This window comes from Taudactylus pleione, unplaced genomic scaffold (assembly GCF_031769625.1).
Source record: "Taudactylus pleione unplaced genomic scaffold, aTauple2 ptg000100l, whole genome shotgun sequence".
Classification (NCBI taxonomy): Eukaryota; Metazoa; Chordata; class Amphibia; order Anura; family Myobatrachidae; genus Taudactylus; species Taudactylus pleione.
Window position 1 is genome coordinate 14,997,317 of NW_028284502.1, and position 20,935 is coordinate 15,018,251.

At 42.5% G+C, this 20,935-nt stretch overlaps 1 protein-coding gene across 1 annotated transcript in view; it reads left to right on the top strand.

Annotated features, from left to right (window-relative positions):
• The window catches only part of HIPK3 (homeodomain interacting protein kinase 3), a 115,583-nt gene that overhangs the window by 17,687 nt on the left and 76,961 nt on the right, over positions 1-20,935 (top strand). The window contains exon 2 of the mRNA XM_088470445.1: positions 12,254-13,355. Within this exon, the coding sequence (XP_088326571.1) occupies positions 12,254-13,355 (1,102 nt within the window). The remainder of the gene's footprint in view (positions 1-12,253; positions 13,356-20,935) is intronic.

Consider the following 20,935-nt stretch of genomic DNA (forward strand, 5'->3'; position numbering starts at 1 on the left):
CCAGGTGAACATTAACTGAGGAAGTAAGAGCCTGGGCAGGAGTAATGATCGTATTGGTGTCCAGTGATTACTAAGATAGACATGACTGTTCCCCATCATAAAATACCACATGTTAGGCGTTGTGAGTAAACCAGCTACTTCTGAAATCCTAACGCTCAAAGAGTCAGAAGCGATCTTTCATGATTGTTTTTGTGATCCATCATCTCTCCTGATTGGAGGTTGAGAACTGGTATATAGCTGTTTAACCCAGCAGTGGGCAGAACCGTGTAGCTGTTGGCAGCCAGTTAGACAAATACAGATACTCTCTTTTTAGTTTAACAAGTCCATAGGGAGACCAAGGCATTAAGTATTGTTTTAACTTCGTATATTGCCAAGTTTGGCTGCTCCACTGCTCTTTAAAATACAATTTGCTCCTTTTATAAATGTGTCTTACAGCACTTGCAAAGTCTACGTAAAGGTTTCCCTCATTATAACATGGGATTGCGAAAGAAACGAATCTGAGACATTATCCAGTCTGTGACTTTCAGCAGTCCTTCACTACGTCAGGAAGAAACACAGTGTATTTGTACAGTATTACAAAATTCCCTCGCATATACGGACATCTTGTACTTCAGCTATAGCTTCCCTTTAAGAAAGCACTCACTTCTATTTACACCTTGATGATTGTCATCTTATTAGCATATTGTATATTTATCAACTCTGCCAAGCACGGCTATATTTAGGAAACCTGTAAAGTGCTCCGTCTTCCGTGCTGTTATTTTCCAGCATGCCTGCATGTGTCCATACTGATAAGATGTTTTGACAGCAGTAACTTTTCTCATCTGGTTTTGGTATGTAGGATACAGTAATATCCCTGTATTTCTCAAATGATTTGCTGGTGTTGAATAGTTAGCAGCCACATGTCAAGAATGCATACCAAGCTTAAAATACTAGAAACATTTTGGTTATAAATCATAAAAAAGATACGTCCTATGCAATAAGTTTCAAGAGCTTGGAACAAGTAAAGATAATTTCAATTGTAAGTACAATGCTGGGAGCCACTCACAGGCTGACCAATGATTGATTCTTATTAACATGTATTTGTTACAGTGGTGGCAGATACATCGGCTCACTCTGCTTAGTTAATGTTTACCGGTCGCCTATTCACAGATGACGCAGCCTCATTGTAAGCCTGCATTATGAATTCACGAGAAGCTAACAAAGTATTAGCAAAAAAGGATGTTTAGAAAGTAGCCCTAAAGAGTAGGGGGGGGAAATTCCATTTGGCGTAGTCGACAGGATGTGCCCTTCAGCCACGGCACATCTCGTCCAGCGGCCTCGCAAGTGCTCTCTCGCACACCGTGGAGGTGTGCAGAAAATCTTGTAATGTTAAGGGTATCGTAACTGGAAGGTATGTGCACAACAATATAAATATTGGGAAATTCAGTACTTTTCCGCTGTCTGTTTGTGTACACAAAGATGCCACAATGTTTAAGGCAGTAAGGGGCAACCCGATACACTTCATGGGTGGCCCACACTTTGTCCTTAGTCTCTGTAATAAGCTAAAGTAATATTTTTAATAAAAAGACAACCGTCTGCAATAACCTATCATCAGGCCTTTTAGACAAGCACTAGAAGCTAAAGAAGTTGGGGGACTCAAGTGAAGGCTCGGAGAGCAGCATGTGACCATAAGCCGCAAGTTGACCATCACTGGTTGAAGCATTTGGGTTACTGCATTGTTTGGACGTTGTGCTGCTAGATCACAGGTTCTCAAACTCGGTCCTCAGGACCCCAAACAGTGCGTTTTCCAGATCTCCTCAAAGAGTCACAAGTGAAATAATTAGTTCCACTTTTGGACCTTTTTAAAATGTGCCGCTGAGTAATGAATACACCTGTGCACCTGCCTGGTGACCTGGAAAATGTGAACTGTTTGGGGTCCTGAGGACCGAGTTTGAGAACCACTGTGCTAGAGGAAACCATGGTTCAAACAAAAGGGGCAATCCTCCTGGTATTGTGTATAGAGGTACCCTTGCTGTAGGGTCAATGGAGGCAGATGTTTCCAGGTAAGACCAGGCAAGTAATGGTGCATACACACGGTCAGATATGTCAGATGAACGATTTCAGACAGTATTAAAATTAATGGAATCGTCCAAATCTGATTGCAAACACATCAGATGTCGGATATCGTTATCTGACAAATGGGAACGCGCATCGTTCATCGTTGCAGTCACACGTCAGATTTTCTTTCAGATATGAGCGATTGAACGATTTTTACAGTCGTTATCGTTCAGATCTGACAGAAAATCTGACCGTGCGTATGCACCTTAATAATTAGTTTTTATTGTATAATGCAACAGTATAAATAAAACACACCCAGCAGTAGTTTGTTAATGCATTAGATCATTGCTAGGTGATGGAAGGTGAACTTTAAACACTAAGGGGTAAATTTACTAAAGTGAGAGTTTTTATAAGAGAGTTTTAAAAGTGATGTTGCCCATAGCAACCAATCAGATTCTAGCTATTATCTTCTAGAATGTGCTAGTTAAATGTTAAGTAGAATCTGGTTGCTATGGGCAACATCACTTTTAAAACTCCCTTCTAAAAACTGTCACTTTAGTAAATTTACCCCTAACACTCTCTTTCCACCTGAGGAGCTAGATGTGTGAAGTGTCCCTGTGCTAACGAACGTCACATGTTTGTGTGCATAATACGTACAACCCTGCTTCCAGGAAAGCTGGTTAATGTTTCTCCACATCAGTTCCGTGAAGTGTGCTGGAAAATATACTGCTTGCTAGAGGAAATGGTCGGTTTAGCACTAGTTACAGTGTAACTCTATAACTACATTGTCCTGACTTGTACAAATACTGCTGCAATAACACGAAAGGCCTATTACTAGTAGTTACGTATGCAATCAGCTGCTGGCAGCTGCTTATCCTAATCATTTCACTTTCTGTGTGTAACTGTAACTTGCAATGTAATAGGTTACATTCTTTCTTTTATTTACATACAGTATAATCTGTCCTATTTGTGCTCATTTGGGGGAGATTCAATGCAGCGTGAGTTGGATAGTGCAGGGAAGTTGGTCCTGGAGCTATTCAATTCACTATGTTGTTAGGTCGACTAAAGGATTTCTTCTTGCACCCTCCTGAGGGTTCAAGCAGAAATCCGACTAAAGTGCCGGCTGCAAGGCTGTTTGCCGGCTTAGTGCGGTGCATTTTGGTCGGAGAATGCCCTTTCTTACTACTTAACCTGGGTGTTAAGTCGTGAGAACTGGCATTCTCCGACTTAAGTTGTAATAGTCGGACTAAGCAGCGCGCTGAATTGAATAGCCCCGGGTCAACTTCCTAGCGCTATTCAACTTGCGCTGAATTGAATCGCCCCCATAGAGAGCTACATTAAGTAACTAGTTTTACGGATGTTATTTGACACATAAGAGTGACAGTGAAGTAACTTTTTATTAATAATTGGCATCAGTCTTTGCCCTTTTGAATGCTTAGGGAGCAATGCAGTCCTTAGCGATATGCTGCCAGCCATAACCACGGTTTCTGGCTGCTATAGTCTAATACAGTAGGCATGCTTTGCTCATCTTTCTATACATGTATGGGGTGTGAGTGAAGACATTTTATTGTGGAGTATTATCACCGAACCTTACCGGTGACACTCCGCACACATTGGCGCACTATAGGATACCTTTTTGTCAACAGCCAGTTAACCTATTAGTAAGTTTTTCGGGATGCAATCAGGAAACCGGCTGACGTGATACCGACAGCCGGCTTCCCGATTGCTTTATCCCGGCGTGGGTTAAATGACAGGCGTCTATGTGTAGACGCCTGTCATTTTCCTGATGCTGGGAGACAGGCGCCTGGCATCCCGATCGAAGGGATGCCAGGCGCCACGAGCGGACAGTCACGGGGGGGAAGGGTTAGGTTTAGGGCTCCCGGGGGGGACTTAGGGTTAGGCTAGGGGGAGGGAGGGTTAGGGTTAGGCACCCCCGGGGGGAGGTTAGGGTTAGGCACCCCCCGGGGGACTTAGGTTTAGGCAGCGGGGAAGGGGGGGGTTAGGGTTAGACACCCCTAAGGAGGCTTAGGTTAGTATATACTTACCTCAGGACGATCGGGATTTCCAGCGCTGTCTGGCTGCCGGGATCTGTCCATCTGTCGGGCTGCCGCTGCCGGGAATCGAACCTCTGGCCATGCGACCGGCGGTATTTCATACCGATTCCAGTTTTTCAACAGCAGAATTTCTCCCAAACATGCAGATGCAGAGGACGTACAAAGTCCATCTTTTATGTTCTGTTTTATATCTGCAGAGCAAAAGTGTAGAATGTGAGAAGCAAAAGACCTGCATATAGACCAGTGATGGGCAACAGGCTGCAGCCAGCCCACTCAGCTTTCACTTACAGCCCCACTTCCTATCTACTTTGATGTCTATTTGTTTGTTTAAAGCTTGGAAAGATTGTTTAAAATGCCTGCTGTGATGTTATTTACAGATAGGTGTCTATTTCATTGATTAAATGTATTGATTTAATTTAGTGTTGAGATTAAGCGTAACGTGCGTCCCTTTTTATTTTGTATTTGTACAGTGCATAACTACAAATCTGGGAGTATTTTCTTCATATATAGTACATTGGTGTACTGTTCCCATTAGGCTGTTTCAGTGAGGCGCCGCGCCCTGCCCAATTTTGAAGTAGCTGAAATGCGCCCTGCCCTTGTGGCGGTGCCCCGCTGAAACAGCATTCCCCACCTGTGGGCTGCATTGTCCGTTGAAGCAATCACCAGCGAGCGAATACATACCATGCGCACGGCATATATTCACACTGCGGGGAGAGCTTTGGGGCAGCCGAGCATCTCCATGACACTCACCCTTTTCTAGTGACCACACCCCTTTTTCGGACACCTTCGGCGCAGAGGAGTGCCCTTCCTGTAATAGCCGCCCTGCCCCCCCCACGAATGAACACTTGGTGCTGTGCAGTTTTGCTGTAATAGTTACGTCGCTGTGTACCTGTTTTATTTGTATATGAGCTGTAAGACGTTGATGTAGAGGTGACATTTACATATGTACCTTATTGTGCGAATGAATGCTGTGAGCGCATGGTAGAAATAGTACCTGGTAGCTTTTTCTATAAGGACAAATATAGGGATTAATCCTAAAGCTACTACAATAACAGAATATATATATATATTTACAAAACGGCATAATAGCAGCAGCTCGTCAGATGCATGCACAGCGGCAGCCATCTCCGAGACGATTACATCTAGCCATAGCAACTGTTACTGCAAGATCTGAAAACGACTGCACGGTTACGACATTGTAATCGTTCACTCGTTTGTCAGTCGTGTGATGAGCCTGCACTGAACGAGCAGTCGTTCAGTGCAGGGTCATCAATCATCTGGAAACATGCTGTAGCTGACAATATCGTCAGGTTGACCAGCATGTTGGAAAGATGATAGATGTCTAAACGACCAGCAGCAGGCACGCGCATCTGTGGTCGTTTTAGAAACTTTTGCAAACGATGGAACGATCGTAATCGTTCAACTTAATCGTCTAGTGGATAAGCCCCCTTTAGAGCCTTTATTATGTGCAAACCGCACAAAAATACGTCTTCAGTGCAATACTGTATTGGCTATTTATTTCTGAAATAGAGCTTCATTTCCCACATAGCTAAAAAAGACGTCAGCACAAGTGGAATGTGCTTTTGGTTTGTGGATATTTACTGTGAATCATTTTGTCAGGCACCACGATCTCTCTGCAGCTATAAAAACTATTTGGCTCCTGTGCAATTTTCACTTGTTTTCTTCTAAATGGATTGATTTTGGATTTCTTACCAGCGATCAACAAAAATACTTTGCAAACTGAAATGACAAACGACAACTCTAAAGCCTATTTCTGAAATGCACAGACCGTGATTCCTGATTCCCACCCCTCGTGCTACTGCTTGATAAATAGAATTCAAATAGGTACACAGAGCACTCACCTATGTAATGTGTGAATGAACTGACTCGATTTCTAATATAAGTGAATATAGAATGCCTCACAAATGTATGAAATCCAGTTGAGTTTATTGTATAATCAGGGAGGCAGTGCTCCAAGAATAGATTGAAATGTATATTGAATGCAGCATAGGACTATGGCCCGGTAGGTTAGCAGGCTCCTTTAAGCTGGCCAGAGACTAGTACGACCAGCATAAGATGCGATTCATGATACGTTTTCCCTTGAACTCCCAGGCGTACGATTTGGTGCTTTTTTGTCACACGATGTAGATACGATCTGACGTAGGATCACTCGTACTCGATCACTATGCGATTGGTCGTGATACGACCGATCGTGTGCCTCACCAAAAACATGCGATCATAATAGATTTAAATGACGCCGGTCGGGCGCACGATGCATTGCATGCGCAAATACACAGCACAATCTGCATACGATTGCGACGGATAATATGGGCTACACGTCTGATCATAAGATACGATATAACAGCGGCGGGAGCACGCATCGGATTGTATTCCTACCTAAATACTACACGATTTCCACAGAGTGCATCGTAGGATGCGTCTAAAATCGTGCAATCGGCCCAGAATCGCGCTAGTGTATAGCCAGCATTAGAGTGCCTCCATCCGTGTTTTCTTATGTTTCCCTGGGCCACAATAATTCAGCTGGGAGAACTCTAGGACCCCTTAGTTGATATGTTAGTCCAGGTGTGTTTGAGGAACACCTATATATTGATGCGGGTGGTTAGGGTGAGTGAGCCCCTTGAGAGGGCTACTTACTGTATAGAATGTTTTGCCTACGTTACCCATGTATCACTTTATGCAACCACCCTCCTATTAGAGATACCCATCCATATAGTTAGTGTTCATTTTAGCACCCTGCACTTGTCACAACCCATACAGTTCCTCTTTTCTGTATAGGGTGTCGCTCTCTACTCTGGTGCTTCTAGCACACTCAGCTGAGATACAGACCAGAGTATGGTAGAAGCGCCTGTGCAGAAAACGACACCCCAGGCAGAAAAGAGGAACTGCACGGGTTAGCTGCAAGGTGCTAGATTGAACAGTAGTTATGTGTTGTCACCTTGGTTCTTCATGGTTGGGGCAATGCACAATATTAGTCTCTCACAAAACACATTGTCCGTTTCAGCATAGACCGCTCACCCTTTGGGGGGAATGCAGTTCTATGCGATGGACACAATGTGCCTCTCCAGAATGGCACATCGCGCCCGTTACCATGACATCTTTTCCCTCGCACCTCTTCCCTCTGCACTGCCGTAAATGACTGATATGTGCACATCCTCATTGAATTTTAATTGGTCCATTGGCTTTCTCAGACCATGAAATCCTATCTGCACTTGCTATGAGGGTCACTCGCATGCTTTCTGGCCCACTCCTTGCTTACCCTCCTATAAAGAATAAAGATTATGATGGATGCCCAGGCTGCTGCTGTTGACCACGGACAACTGAAATGCTCAGAGTTGCCACTCGCGTCCCTAACAGGTGTACCTCTTGTCCTCATCCCAAGTTTTGGAGGATGACCTGTTCCAGACAAAGTCACGGTTTCTCTATTCTTATGATGGACATGGCAGTACTCCAAGGGATAATCAATTTTTCAATCTTCCGTCTTTCCTCTGACTGTGCTTTTCAGAAACATTTTCTTGGTTTGCTTCTAACGTTCTTTGAACTTTATGCTGAACTCCTGTTAGTTCACTAACCAACTGTGGGACCTCTCCCAGGCAGGTGTATTTATTTTTAAGGCTATTGGAACACTGACTGCACGCAGATGAATTTCTCATCCATTATGTAACCTCTGGAGATGACAGATTGTGGCACGGTCCATATGTTTCTCAAGAACGTCTGAATACTTTTATGCAATCAATTATATTTTTTTATGATAAGGAAAAAGCATTAATGCTTCTTTTTCTTTTGATTGCTACAGTGTATTTTATGCTGTTCGGGGGATAGCTTTCCAGGCTAAACCAGTTTCAATTTAGCAAAGTCATAAGAAAAAAACAACTAAAGGGGTGAATTCTTTTATAACCTCTATGATCAGATGAAAAGCCATAGAGATGGCTCCAATAAATACATATTTCCTACATTTTATCGTAATGGGCTGGTTACCTGTCTTTTACATGTGTTGAAGTAAAGTGGTTACTTGAGTTCTAATGGAGCATACACACGGTCAGATTTGTCAGACTTGTCAGATTTGTCAGATGAACGATTGAACGATTAAACGATTTGAACGATTTTACCAAAGTTTTGAATGATTTGAACGATTTGAACGATTGAACGATTTTTGACTGCATTAAAATGAATGGAATCGTCCAAGTCTGACTGCAAACACATCAGATGTCAGAAATCGTTATCTGACCATCGGGAACGCGCATCGTTGATCGTCCATCGTTCAGGCATGTCAGATATGAACGATTTTCCTTCAGATATGAACGACTGAACGATTTTTAAATCGTTATCGTTCATATCTGAAGGAAAAATCTGACCGTGTGTATGCACCATTAGTTTGCCAGATACATTGTAAGTCGGACACTACATAATTGCACATTTCACTTTCTGGGCACTTAAAATAGTCAAGATGGCAGCCTAAAGGATTAAAAAAACAATAGGGGCGATCCAGTTCAGCACAATGCTGAATAGCCCCTGTAAGGAGCTGTTCAATTGACAGCGCTGTTGTCAGACTACAGGATGTCTGCTCGCACCCTCCTGAGGTGCCGGCCGCGATGCTATTTTACAGCTAAGAACCTCTCGGCTGGCACTTTAATTGGAGAATGGAGGTTAGCGCAACTAAACCCCCAGCTTTAGGCGCGGTAACCAGCATTCTCCAACTTAAGTGCTTTTTGTCGGACTTAACAGCGAGGTCAATTGAATAGCGCCAGGTACTCCTTCCCGATGCAATCGCATCGCGCTGAATTGAATCGCCTCCAATGTTTGGATTATGGTTGGTCCATATTCATTGTTAAGTATTCAAGTTAGATAAAACAAATATTGTTTAGATAATGACATCTTATAAAGGAATAAAATTAATTAAACTGTAATTTATTCAGAAGCAGACAGTTCCTAATTAGACAACGAAATATAATTGATATTTATTGTTGTTAAATTCCCCATGCTTATACAGTCTTATAGATCAAGTGAGGTTAAAAACATAATGTTGAATAAGTGTATGGCTATGTTATTCTCCGTCCCCACTTGCTTTATGAGGGTTTTCCTATTCCAGCGCACCTGTATATTCTGTCTCTTCAACTGTGATGTGGCAGTGTATCGGGGGAGCAGCCAAACTCAATGCATTCATTCAATGCAGCAGGCATGCTTAAGATTTACACAGATATATTTATTTATCACCAGTTATTTATATAGCGCACACACATTCCGCAGCGCTTTACAGAGAATATTTGGCCATTCGCTTCAGTCCCTGCCCCAGTGGAGCTTACAGTCTATGTTCCCTATCACATGCACACACACACATACACTAGGGTTAATTTTGTGTTGGGAGCCAATTAACCTACCAGTATATATTTTTGGAGATAAAATGACTTACAGCAAATAATAACCAACAGACTATGTATAAAAAAAAGAAGTAACAAAATCAGAAACCATTGTAATGGTGCGTACATACGCAGCGATTTTAAAGAACGATTTGAAAGATAACGATATCGTTACCATTCAAATCGCTCATTAAATAGGACCCTACCAACTTACCATCGTCCAGCGATGCGCGGTCATGTATGAGCGATATCGTCCATCGGCCGTGCATGCCGGTTAACTCGAGCACGTTACTATAGGGACCCGCGATCATGGTCGCTATAGTATGTGGTGTGCTGGGTGAATCACCCAGCACACCAGGGAGGGTGCATGAAAATCAGCCAGCGATATCTTATCGCTGGCTGATCGCTACGTGTGTACGCACCATTAGTCCTCATACCTACTGCCATTTTTTTTATTTTAAAAGCACAAGAAAATAAAAAGAAGCTTGTGAGAACTCATGCCATGTTCTTATTACAAGTATTTTGAGGTCATTGCTGGTCACTGTAGTCAATTCAAGTCAATGGACGATGCATTCAAAGAAAACATAATGCACACGAATGTGCGTATGGCTTTGTTTAAACACTGGTTTCTGTTTTAGACCTGTTTACATGCATTATAAACAATAGTAAATAGTAGTCACCACTATGCAGACAAGTGTTAGGAAATTTGATAAAGTATAGGGGTCACACTAGGCGGCCCTCTAACCTTCAAAGGTTACTCTTATTCTCAATAGCAAGTTAAATTAATACATTTAATTAATGGAAGAGACACCTATCTGTAATAACATGTCATATTATAACAAACCATTATGACGACAAAGTAGGGAAGGAGCTGGAGGCTGTTAATAAGTCTTGGGGGGGGCGCCTGTTGCCCAACACTGATGCAGATAAAGGCCTGTTTATCTGTGGCAAATGCTAGTATTTGTTTATTTGTACTGGGGCTTAGGAAATATGATTTATTTCCCATACCCACAGCTCAGATGAGTCCACGGTTTCTACCTGATCAATATCCCCTGATTAAAGAGGTCTATACCAGCTGTGGCCTTTTAATCTGTGTTATTGTGTTTATTTAGCATTGGTGTTTATTGATAATAAATGTCTTGCACCCCAGGGATCTAGTGACCACTATACTGTACTGTATCTAACTAGGCCAGGCTTGTAAATCTACCCAAGCTTTATTTTGTACAGTTTTATCGCTCAGCTACTACATGAATTTGCTCATTTAATTGTAGAATAATGTAACGTTCCTAAAAATTCAGAATATGTAGAATTCAAGACTGTATATAATAATTTTGTTATTTATATAACCCAACAATATTACACTGAACTGTGCCGGAAAAAATTTAATCATTCGCCTGAGAATTCTCTACCACACAAACGCCAGGGTGCATTTTGTTAGCGGCCCGATAATCTGAACTGTGGCAAGAAACCTGATCAGCTGAAGGAAACCCACAGAAACGCAGGGGCAACATACAATCTCTACAAGTTATTTTGTTTCATTTGATATATTATTATTATTACCAGTTATTTATATAGCGCACACATGTTCCGCAGCGCTTTACAGAGAATATTTGGCCATGTTCAGTCCCTGCCCCAGTGGAGCTTACAATCTATATTCCCTATCACACACATACACACTAGCGTTCATTTTGCTGGGAGCCAATTAACCTACCGGTATATTTTTGGAGTGTGGGATGAAACCGGAGCACCCGGAGGAAACTCACGCAAGCACAGGGAGAATATACAAACTCCACACAGTTAGGGCCGTGGTGGGAATCGAACCCACAAACTCAGTGCTGTGAGGAAGTACTTAATTTCAGATTGGATATGTGTATTGAGACCAAGACACTACCTGCAGTCTTGTTGTCCGTAAAGGAGCCCATACACTGGAAGACTTGTCCTGATTGCCAAGATCTAGGCCTAATTTGCCCTCACATATGTATCACCAAATGGAAATGATCCACTGCTACCCTGTGCTTGTTCCCGGGTGTAATGTGGCATGATGATTATGGTTGCTTGACAGCACAAACTTGAGGAGGGGGTCATTTTAAAGCTCCCAATCTATTGTCGATTGAAGTTAGCTGTCTCCCTTGGTTTATAGACGCTGCATTTTGCACCTAGCTAGGCCTAGTGGGTGTAATCACTATTGGAGTAACAATTGTCTACTATGTCGGGGAGTGGCAGACATGTTATACAAATATAGATAAAAATACATTTAATTTTTTTTTTTTTTTCCAGTATCTGTTTCTCGCTCTGTGCATGCTTGCTAAGTGTATTGAGATAAATATAACATTTGAAAGCACAGTACTATTAGATGTGGTTATAGCTCATTTAGTGACTCCCTGGATATAAACTATAAGGTGAGAAGGTCCTTGTCTTATTCAGAACAGGAAAGACAATGGAAAGTCTTTCTAGAAATATTCAGATATTTGTGTGTATATATAATTCCTGGACCATACTGAAGAAAACCAACAAACTCTTGTGATTCCTAAGCAAGCCCGTCCCTACCCCCCATTTTTGGTATTATGCGGGATGAACCCTGAACGGGGCATATAGGGGTGGTCTTACCATTCAGGCATGAATTTACCATCCATAGTTGGTAGGTGCAGGTTAGGTTAAGATACGTAACACCCTGCACCCTAATAATCTGCTGTTTCTTTTTGCTTGTAATGAATTATGACTTATACGATTGTATTTACACTAAAAGTAACAATTTGTTTTAATCCTCTCCTTTTCATCTGTTTTCAGGTATGGCCTCACAAGTCTTGGTGTACCCACCATATGTTTATCAAACTCAGTCAAGTGCCTTTTGTAGTGTGAAGAAACTGAAAGTAGAACCAAGCAGTTGTGTGTACAGTAAGAGGAGCTATCCACGCACCGACCTGAATGCTAGAAACCTTGGATTTGCACATCCATCCAACAAGAGTAGGGCTCCTTTCCAGGCAAAGAATCTATCTGACAGACCTCGCCAGCAGACTGCTGCATCCCAGACCAGCGCAGTCACATCAAAAACCAACACAGGTGCTCCAGGGGACCCAGCAGCGCAGGCGCAGCCAGATCCAGAAGAGACACCAACTGTCGGGACACCGGATAGTGCTTCGGATTTGCTGGACACGCATCAGCGATGTGGATTGAAGCGTAAGAGTTTAGGGTTGGAGAACCAGGGTGGCACCATGCAGATCGTAGACGAATTGCCCGTGTTGCCTGCTATGCTGCCTGGCAACGCTGCAAACCCAGTAACTGTCGTGGCAACTACAGGTGCTTCAAAGCAGAATGGGGCTAGCGTGGATGGAGACTATCAGTTGGTACAGCATGAAGTCTTGTGCTCGGTTAAAAATACTTACGAAGTACTTGATTTTTTGGGTCGAGGAACCTTTGGACAGGTAGTCAAGTGCTGGAAAAGAGGGACGAATGAAGTCGTGGCAGTGAAAATTCTAAAGAACCATCCTTCTTATGCACGCCAAGGTCAGATTGAGGTGGGCATCCTTGCCAGGCTGAGCAGCGAGAACGCGGATGAGAATAACTTTGTGCGTGCATTTGAATGCTTTCAGCACCGGAATCACACCTGCTTGGTTTTCGAGATGTTGGAACAGAACTTATATGACTTCTTAAAGCAAAACAAATTTAGCCCTCTGCCCCTGAAAGTTATTAGGGCCATCTTGCAGCAGGTAGCTACTGCACTGAAAAAGCTTAAGAGTCTTGGTTTAATTCACGCTGACCTCAAACCAGAAAACATAATGCTGGTGGATCCTGTTAGACAACCATACAGGGTGAAAGTAATAGACTTCGGCTCTGCTAGCCATATATCAAAGACTGTTTGTTCGACCTATTTGCAGTCTCGCTACTACAGGTAATGCTTATTTATTTATTTAATGTAGTCAGTACATGCTACATGTACTTAAATGTTTTAAATACATTCCGTTGCTGATGATTTTTTCCCCCTGACGGTCTCCCTTCCCCTATCTCCTTTCCTACGCCCTTTCCCCTATGTTCTATAAAGTAATGGGAATTTGATAATCCTTTGTTGGCTACACAATGAGGGGGATTTTCAAATGCTTTCGCCGGTGGCTCTGTCTAATGGACGCCCAACAGTGCAATTCAATTGTTGCTCCATTCGGGCGCTATATGCATCGGCATTTCTGCTTGCATAAACCTGAGGTGGTTTGGATTCCACAAACGGGAGTTTGAGCGTCCTAACCAGAACTTTAGCCGCTTTATGCGGGTTATCCTGTCTATTTGGACACGGCATGCGCAGTAAAGCATGGTCGACCAAGAACAATTGCATAAAGCCCCCCGATCTCCCGTCACTTTATACAGGAGGTAAGGCGCAATAAAACAATTGAATCAACCCTAAATGTGTTTGTGTTTATAAAAAGCTCTTGTTGACTTTATGACCTATTATATCCCTGTAGTGCTAAGGTGCATACACACAGTACGATAAAAATGCACGATATGAACGATATCGACCATATAATTTTAGTTAAGATCGTTAATTTTTTGGTGCCCAACGACCAGTAATGCGCAGGCACGTATGGTCGATAACGATACGACCATCACCTATGCATGCAGGCCAACCTGGTCGAGATCCACCAGCTTACATGGGTCACTGGCCCGTCGTTGGTGAGTTGGTGGTGTGCTGGATGAATGAATAACTATAATCCAACATACCAGGAAGGTGCAGGGCGATCAGCCAGCGATATCGATATCGCTGACTGATCGTATTGTGTGTACGCACAATTACCTTATATATTTCTTGATACAGATGTTTATTTTATCCTGTTTCACACCAAGAGCTATGACAGTCTTGAAAGCATTGTATTTGCCATTAGACACTCTTTGGCTGCTGGTTTTATTCTTGTAATATAAAATAACTTTTATGCTCTTTAAAGAGAAACTATGTATATATAGAACTCTAGACTACCTGTCCAGTTAGGTTAGGCCATGTTCGAGTCTCAAACAGTGATCTAGAATACTTAGGGCTTTAAAAGCCGCTGCTTCCCGGCGACTTGCAGGTGAAAATTTTAAAACTGCACCCGCAGCCAGTGTATTAACTTTCTTTTATAATCGCTGCTGTTCCTGTCATACTTCTTTTTTAAATAGTCTGAATTGCAGCAACTTGAAGCAAGATTGGAATTCGATTAATTTATCTTAATCTCCATGATTAAGAAACTGCCAGTGATAACTAGGATATAAATACAGTGTTTAATAGTGAGCAACAATTTGCTTGTTAGATGAAAAGAAAAAAACTGAAAACATTGGGACTTGTAGCTCAGGAAAAATTCAGCGTCAAAACAGCAAGTTGGACAATGGGACCAAAATAAAGGATCCTATGTCAGCCGGGACGTCTTTGTGGTTTCGGCATTTAAACTCGTTCCTGCGGCTTGGGTCACGTGATCTGAGTCAAAGCCCTCCACCCATGCGCGTGTTGGCAGAGGACGGAGAGGGGCGAGGATGGTACTGTGAGTGAGGGTACTCACTAGCAGCTCTGCTCAATGTGTCATACGTCATGTAATGAGTATTTGCCACGACAGTAGCTTGACATTTGGCAATGTATAAATCATTAATCTATGCTTGAAGATAAAAGATAAGGATATGCAAACACCCCCACCATGTATCAGAGTGAATTGTGTTTATAGAATGACAAATCCCCACACATCATCTCTTCATGCGATTACAGCTTTAAAGTAAATAGTTCATCATAATGTGATGCGAATCGTGTCGTACATAAGGGAAACTGAAGGGGCCACATGCACTTAGTTCAAAAGAATTGGAAAAAATGTGTTTATTTTTAGTGAGAGTCTTAGAAGTTTAAGGTTGCTTCCCAGAAGATGTAATGTGAGCCAAGAACTTGAAAATTCCGCTTTCTACGCTTAACTTTACACAGTACTAGATGAAAGCGGCTTTTCTAGCTGAAAACTGCAGGGCATGAAATCATTATAGATGTAGAGAATTATATTTGACTTGTTTCTTTATTTTCAGCACAAAACCTCTATCTTACAGACGTGACGCGTCCTCCTGTACAGATGTGTCTTCATAAATCTAGCCTGTATACGTCACGCAGCGCGACTTGCCCTGGCGTGAGTGAGACGCCAAGTCCCGTGCAACTCTGCTAGTGCTGAGCATCATTTTTGGGCGAAAATGCATCTAAGTCGCAAAGCGATTGAACTAGGAAGCACCAGGAGACTGTGCTCATTGATTTGATATGCGGCACTTGTATATCTGTGTCTGTATATGGACCACAACGGAACTTGGAATGATAAAAGCTGCGGCCGCTACATTCCAACACTTGGGATACAGATTCAGCGACTCTGGCACACAATTATATAAGTGTTGCTTATCGAATGAATCGGCACAGTCTGCTGGTGCGTTCTGCTCGCATTGCATTGCCACTTAGGCGCATTTTCAGCAAAAGAAGACGCCCAGCGCCTGCAGAGTCTCGCAGCACCTGGCTCGCCAAGAGGAACTTTCTGGCGTGACTGCAGCAAAGATGTATAGAGACACATCTGTAGCTCACACTTAGGTGTTTTTTATACAAAGGTGTTCCCATGTTACTCATGTTACAGATTGGTATGTCACCTACCCTGAGAAAATTGTTAATTTGTTAAGGCCCGATGAATCATCATTGCAAACGAAGAAAGAGGGTCAGATTTCCCTAAGTAACTACTGCTGTAATCTGTGGCTGATTATAACTAGATCGGCCTCACTGTGTCATGTTCCCAATTCCAAATCCCATCCGAGATTTAGTCACAGTCACAGAAAGTAATTTGTGAGTAATGAGTGACCATAACCAAGGACCACCGTACGCTTAGTACATTATGCGTCAGAATTCTGTATTCCTTATTAATAAGATAATGTCAGCTAGTCTTAAGCCTACTTCCCGTTATGTGACCAGCAGCACTTTTCTGTCTGACCTACTTTCCAGATGCTGACGGACCTTAAGAATGTTATGGAGTCATGTCCCTTGTATATTTAGTGTATTCGTGGTTCTGCATTGTTAATTAGAGCATTGTTTATGGTTCTATTAATTAATACGTGTAATTCTACACTGCTCTGTTCAGAAAAAATGCTTCCAGTGCAACTTGCAGTATACTTTTTTTATTGGCTTGGAGACACCTAGACACTGGCACTAAGGTTACAAGTAGCTGATACAGGGTACTCGTACTGGCGCCTGCAGCAAGTGTTCCATTGTGATGCAGAGCCACACCTTTACCACTGAGCTGTTTCCTTGGGCCTGTGGGTTTGCTTTAGCTGTTCACAGTAATACCTGTTTCAGACTAGCAGCTAAATCCCTGGTTATTGCATGTGAACGGGTCCGTAAAAAAACCCCGGCATTTCAACCTAGGTAGTTACAAGGGTTGAACCCAGGATCTACCCAGGTCGTGGTGCAGTGTAAACTTCTAAGCCGGATTCTCCAACCTGGGACCCACTTATAGCATAGCGCCGGCACTGCACCCGTGTGCAGTGGCGTGACCGACCAGGGAATGAGCCGCCTGTCTGAAAGGGATCTGAACTGGTCGCATCCGGGTTGGACCCGCGTTCAAAATCCTGGGTGTGACCCAGTATTTTGATCTGAAAGGGGTATCTGTAAACCACTGCTGTAACTGGTTTATCACATTGGTTCATATGTACATAGAAAACCGTCCAGAATGCTCCTTTTCCACACTTTAAGCCACAATGAATCTGTTTTGAATTAAAAATATTGAACAAATAAGTAAGTTCAACTGGGAATGAGGAGGCAATATTCTTACATGCACTCTATCTACAGGCAGCACAAAGGTATATAGGAGTTTTGTATCCTGCATATACTGTAGTTGTTGCAATAAGGCAGGAACACATTTCAGATTTTGGAAACTAGTGTGTGATGTGAAGCAGGGTTTTGCTCAAGCCTCACACGCACAAATGTTATTCTATCACTTTGAACTACACATCACTGCGATGTAGCAGCATTGCTTAAAATAGGCCCACGAGCCTGGCCAAAGCATGTTGACTACTATAGATGGTGAGGCTGTCTGACTGAAAAAAGACAGAAGTACTTTGCTAAGTGGGTTCGTTTGCTGAAGGTCAGCATGATCTAAAGTGAGCTGCTCCAGTACATGGGGGCCCGGCTTTGGTGTGCTGTGCGAGTCCCTAGACCAGAACCAAGCTGTATTGTGCAGTTAGTGTGGCACATGGCAGTTTCTAGCTACATGTGAATGCCGGTAATCATCCGTGCCCAACAGAATAGCTCCATGCGCCCTTAAAGACATCAGGAAACATTTGTAAAAGTTGATTTTGATAAGTAAATGACCTTCTGTCTGGTCAGGAGCTCTCATCTACATTAGCATAATTGTGATCTATTAAAGCCTTCAGTGTATCGTGTAGGCTCTTAATATAGACTAGTACTAAACTGGGGTGTGTCATTGTCTGATAATAAGATATAAGGTGCGTACACACAACTATTTTTTGAATGCTTTAACTATAACGTTATCGTGAAATCGTTTGTAAAATCGTTCATCTTTTTAAGCTGAACGATAATCGTTCATGCGCGTTCACGTTTGTAGTTCATCATCCATTCTGACTGTCCAACAAACGCTTTTCGTTCAGAAAATCGTTCATGTTGTGCAGAATGAACGATTTCCATTCACTGTATGCATGATTAAAAAATCGTTCATCGTTTTTGAAAATCATTAACGATTTTTAGTGAACGATTTTCATCACTTTTTCAAGGGAAAATCTGAACGAAAATCGTTCACTAAAATCGTTGGTTACTAGCATCGTTGTGTGTGTATGCACCTATAGAATGTAGATGCCAATGATAACCTGTTGATATCATTTCAGCAGCGTACTGGATGTATTAAGCCCCCCGTGTCTGTCTGCTGGCTGCTTGTATTCCATCCAAGGGCCTGATTCAGGGCTGGGCGGTATTCCACAACTACAGGGAAGCGAGTGTACAAAACCATCCAACTAAAGTGCAAATGGAGCAGGAGGTGTCTGTCAGGAACAGACCTCTCCTGCGTGCATCTGCGCTCCGAGTGCAATGTCCGCAGAAGCTGCCTCACCATTGCGACCGATGCTTTGTCCAGGCTGTGTAAGCTGGAACTACGTAACTGGGCAGCCAGGTCCAGGAAGTCTGTGTCCAACAACGCAGATCCCACGCTGAACACGCTCCCGTTGTGTATAGCGGTCCTTCTGTCCGCCCCCAAAACGCTGCAGCATGTCGATCATGATGCGACTGAGGGCGATCTGCGAGCGAAAACACAGGGCATGTTCTGCGCATGCGTAGACCCCCCATCAGTCGGAGATGTAGGCGAACCATCGGTCTTAATATGTGTACAGAAACATTTCCATACTGTAAACTGCTTGTGCCGAGACGTGCCACTTTGTTGTCTCCTCTGTAAACTGTAAGAAGCACATGTAATAAGTTAAAAACATACATTTTATTGCATTTGGGTAAATTAGACTTCACATTTTCCAGTGCTTTAGTCACACTCCACAAATATATACTGCCAGACGTTTGTTTCGCTGTTTAATTTGGCTGAAATTCAGAACACGACCGTTAGAAGAAAAAAAAGAGTCCATTGCCTAATGTTTCCTGCAATCTGAGCCGCTTGTGTTGTAATAGATGAGCTTGAAACATTTCTGTATATTAGTGTTGTCTAGAGGAATGTTTGGAATCTGTTGTGCCTGTAAAAGGCCTGTACCTAGGCTTCTTACATCAGACACTGAACTGCTCATTAACCGCTAAGCTCCTGGAAATGTACAAGCTTAATGCTGACAACTGACTAGCCGCACGCACCAGTATGGGTGTACTCGTGTGTGGATTTCTGTGTTGTGCTGTTTTTATACCTCCAATCTATAGGCTGGTATTGTATTGTATTGTATTGTCTGGTAAGTTTTGTAGTTTTAATGCTTGTAAAGAGGATGTCGACTGCAGTGTATTGCTTTAACTTGTATACTAGCTGTATATTATGTGTTGCACACTCAATGCTGACATTTTTCTTTAAGAATCCATCCCACATCCCAAGTCATTGCCCACTTAACACTTCACTTTCATTTTTACTGGATTTTATGTTATGTTTTTACACTCAAATGAATGCTAGCATCTGTTAACAAAAGAGCCAATGTACGTTGTTATAAAACGCCCATTCATCAGTTTCATGTATAAAGTATAAGTACATTAGCCATTACCTGGAGAATATTCATTTTATGGATTCACTTCAATGGGCGGAATTCAATTGATTCCAGCCCCTTTCGCGCCCGACGGATCTATTCAATTCTTGCTCCTGTCGGGCACGATCAGCTGACAGCGCTACATTACAGCTCGCAGCCCCAGGGGGATGAGAGCTGAAATGTGCGGAAAGTGACATGTTTGGGCACCCAAACATCACTTTTCGCGATCGCGCCCAGCACTTTGGTTGGGTTTAGCTGCTTTACGCGGCTAAACCCGACCACTTTGGGCGCGATCAGCACGAAAATCTAGAACAATTGCATAGCGGCCCGCGAACTCCTGTCACTTTAGACGGGAGATGCGGGCCGCGAAAACAATTGAATTCCGCCCTATATGTTTTTATGTATGAGTAAAGCTGCGTACACACACAACGACTTAGTAAATGAACTATTTTAGTAAACAATTTTCGTTAATTTTTTTCAAAGGAAAAATGAACGAAAATCGTTTACTAAAATCGTTCATTTACTAAATGTAATGAACGAATTTTTTTGAACTACAAACGATCTGACTGAACTACAAACGTGAACGCGCATGACCGATAATCGTTCATCGTTTTAACTCAGAAAGTAAACGATTTTTTCAACGATTGAACGATAAACGATATCGGTTTTGATAATCGTTCAAAAAATCGTTGTGTGTATGCACCTTAAAGCTGCATACACACACGATTTTGTTACCAACGATTTTATGAACGATTTTCTGTCAAATTTTTTAAAATGTAATGAACGATTTATTTGAGCTACAAACGGTTTTTGCATATTCCCTTAATGAAAATCGTTGAGTTGACAAGTCTGACTGAACTACAAACGTGAACGCGCATGACCGATAATCGTTCATCGTTTGACTCAGAAAGTGAATGATTTTTTTCAAACGATTATCGTTAAACGATATCTTTTAACGATAATCGTTCAAAAAATCGTTGTGTGTGTGTATGCAGCTTTAGACTTAACTGCAGCTCCTTTTATTTCTGGCCATTTTCTGTCCTAAGGTTTAGCTGTGGCCCATCCCTTCCCAGTACTTGCCTATTCCCAATAACCAGATGGCATGTACCAGACAGACCAGCCATCACACAGCTCTAATGCTTACACCAACACTTCCCAGTACTTGCCTATTCCCAATAACCAGATGGAATGTACCAGACAGACCAGCCATCACACAGCTCTAATGCTTATACCAACCCTTCCCAGTACATGCCTATTCCCAATAACCAGATGGCATGTACC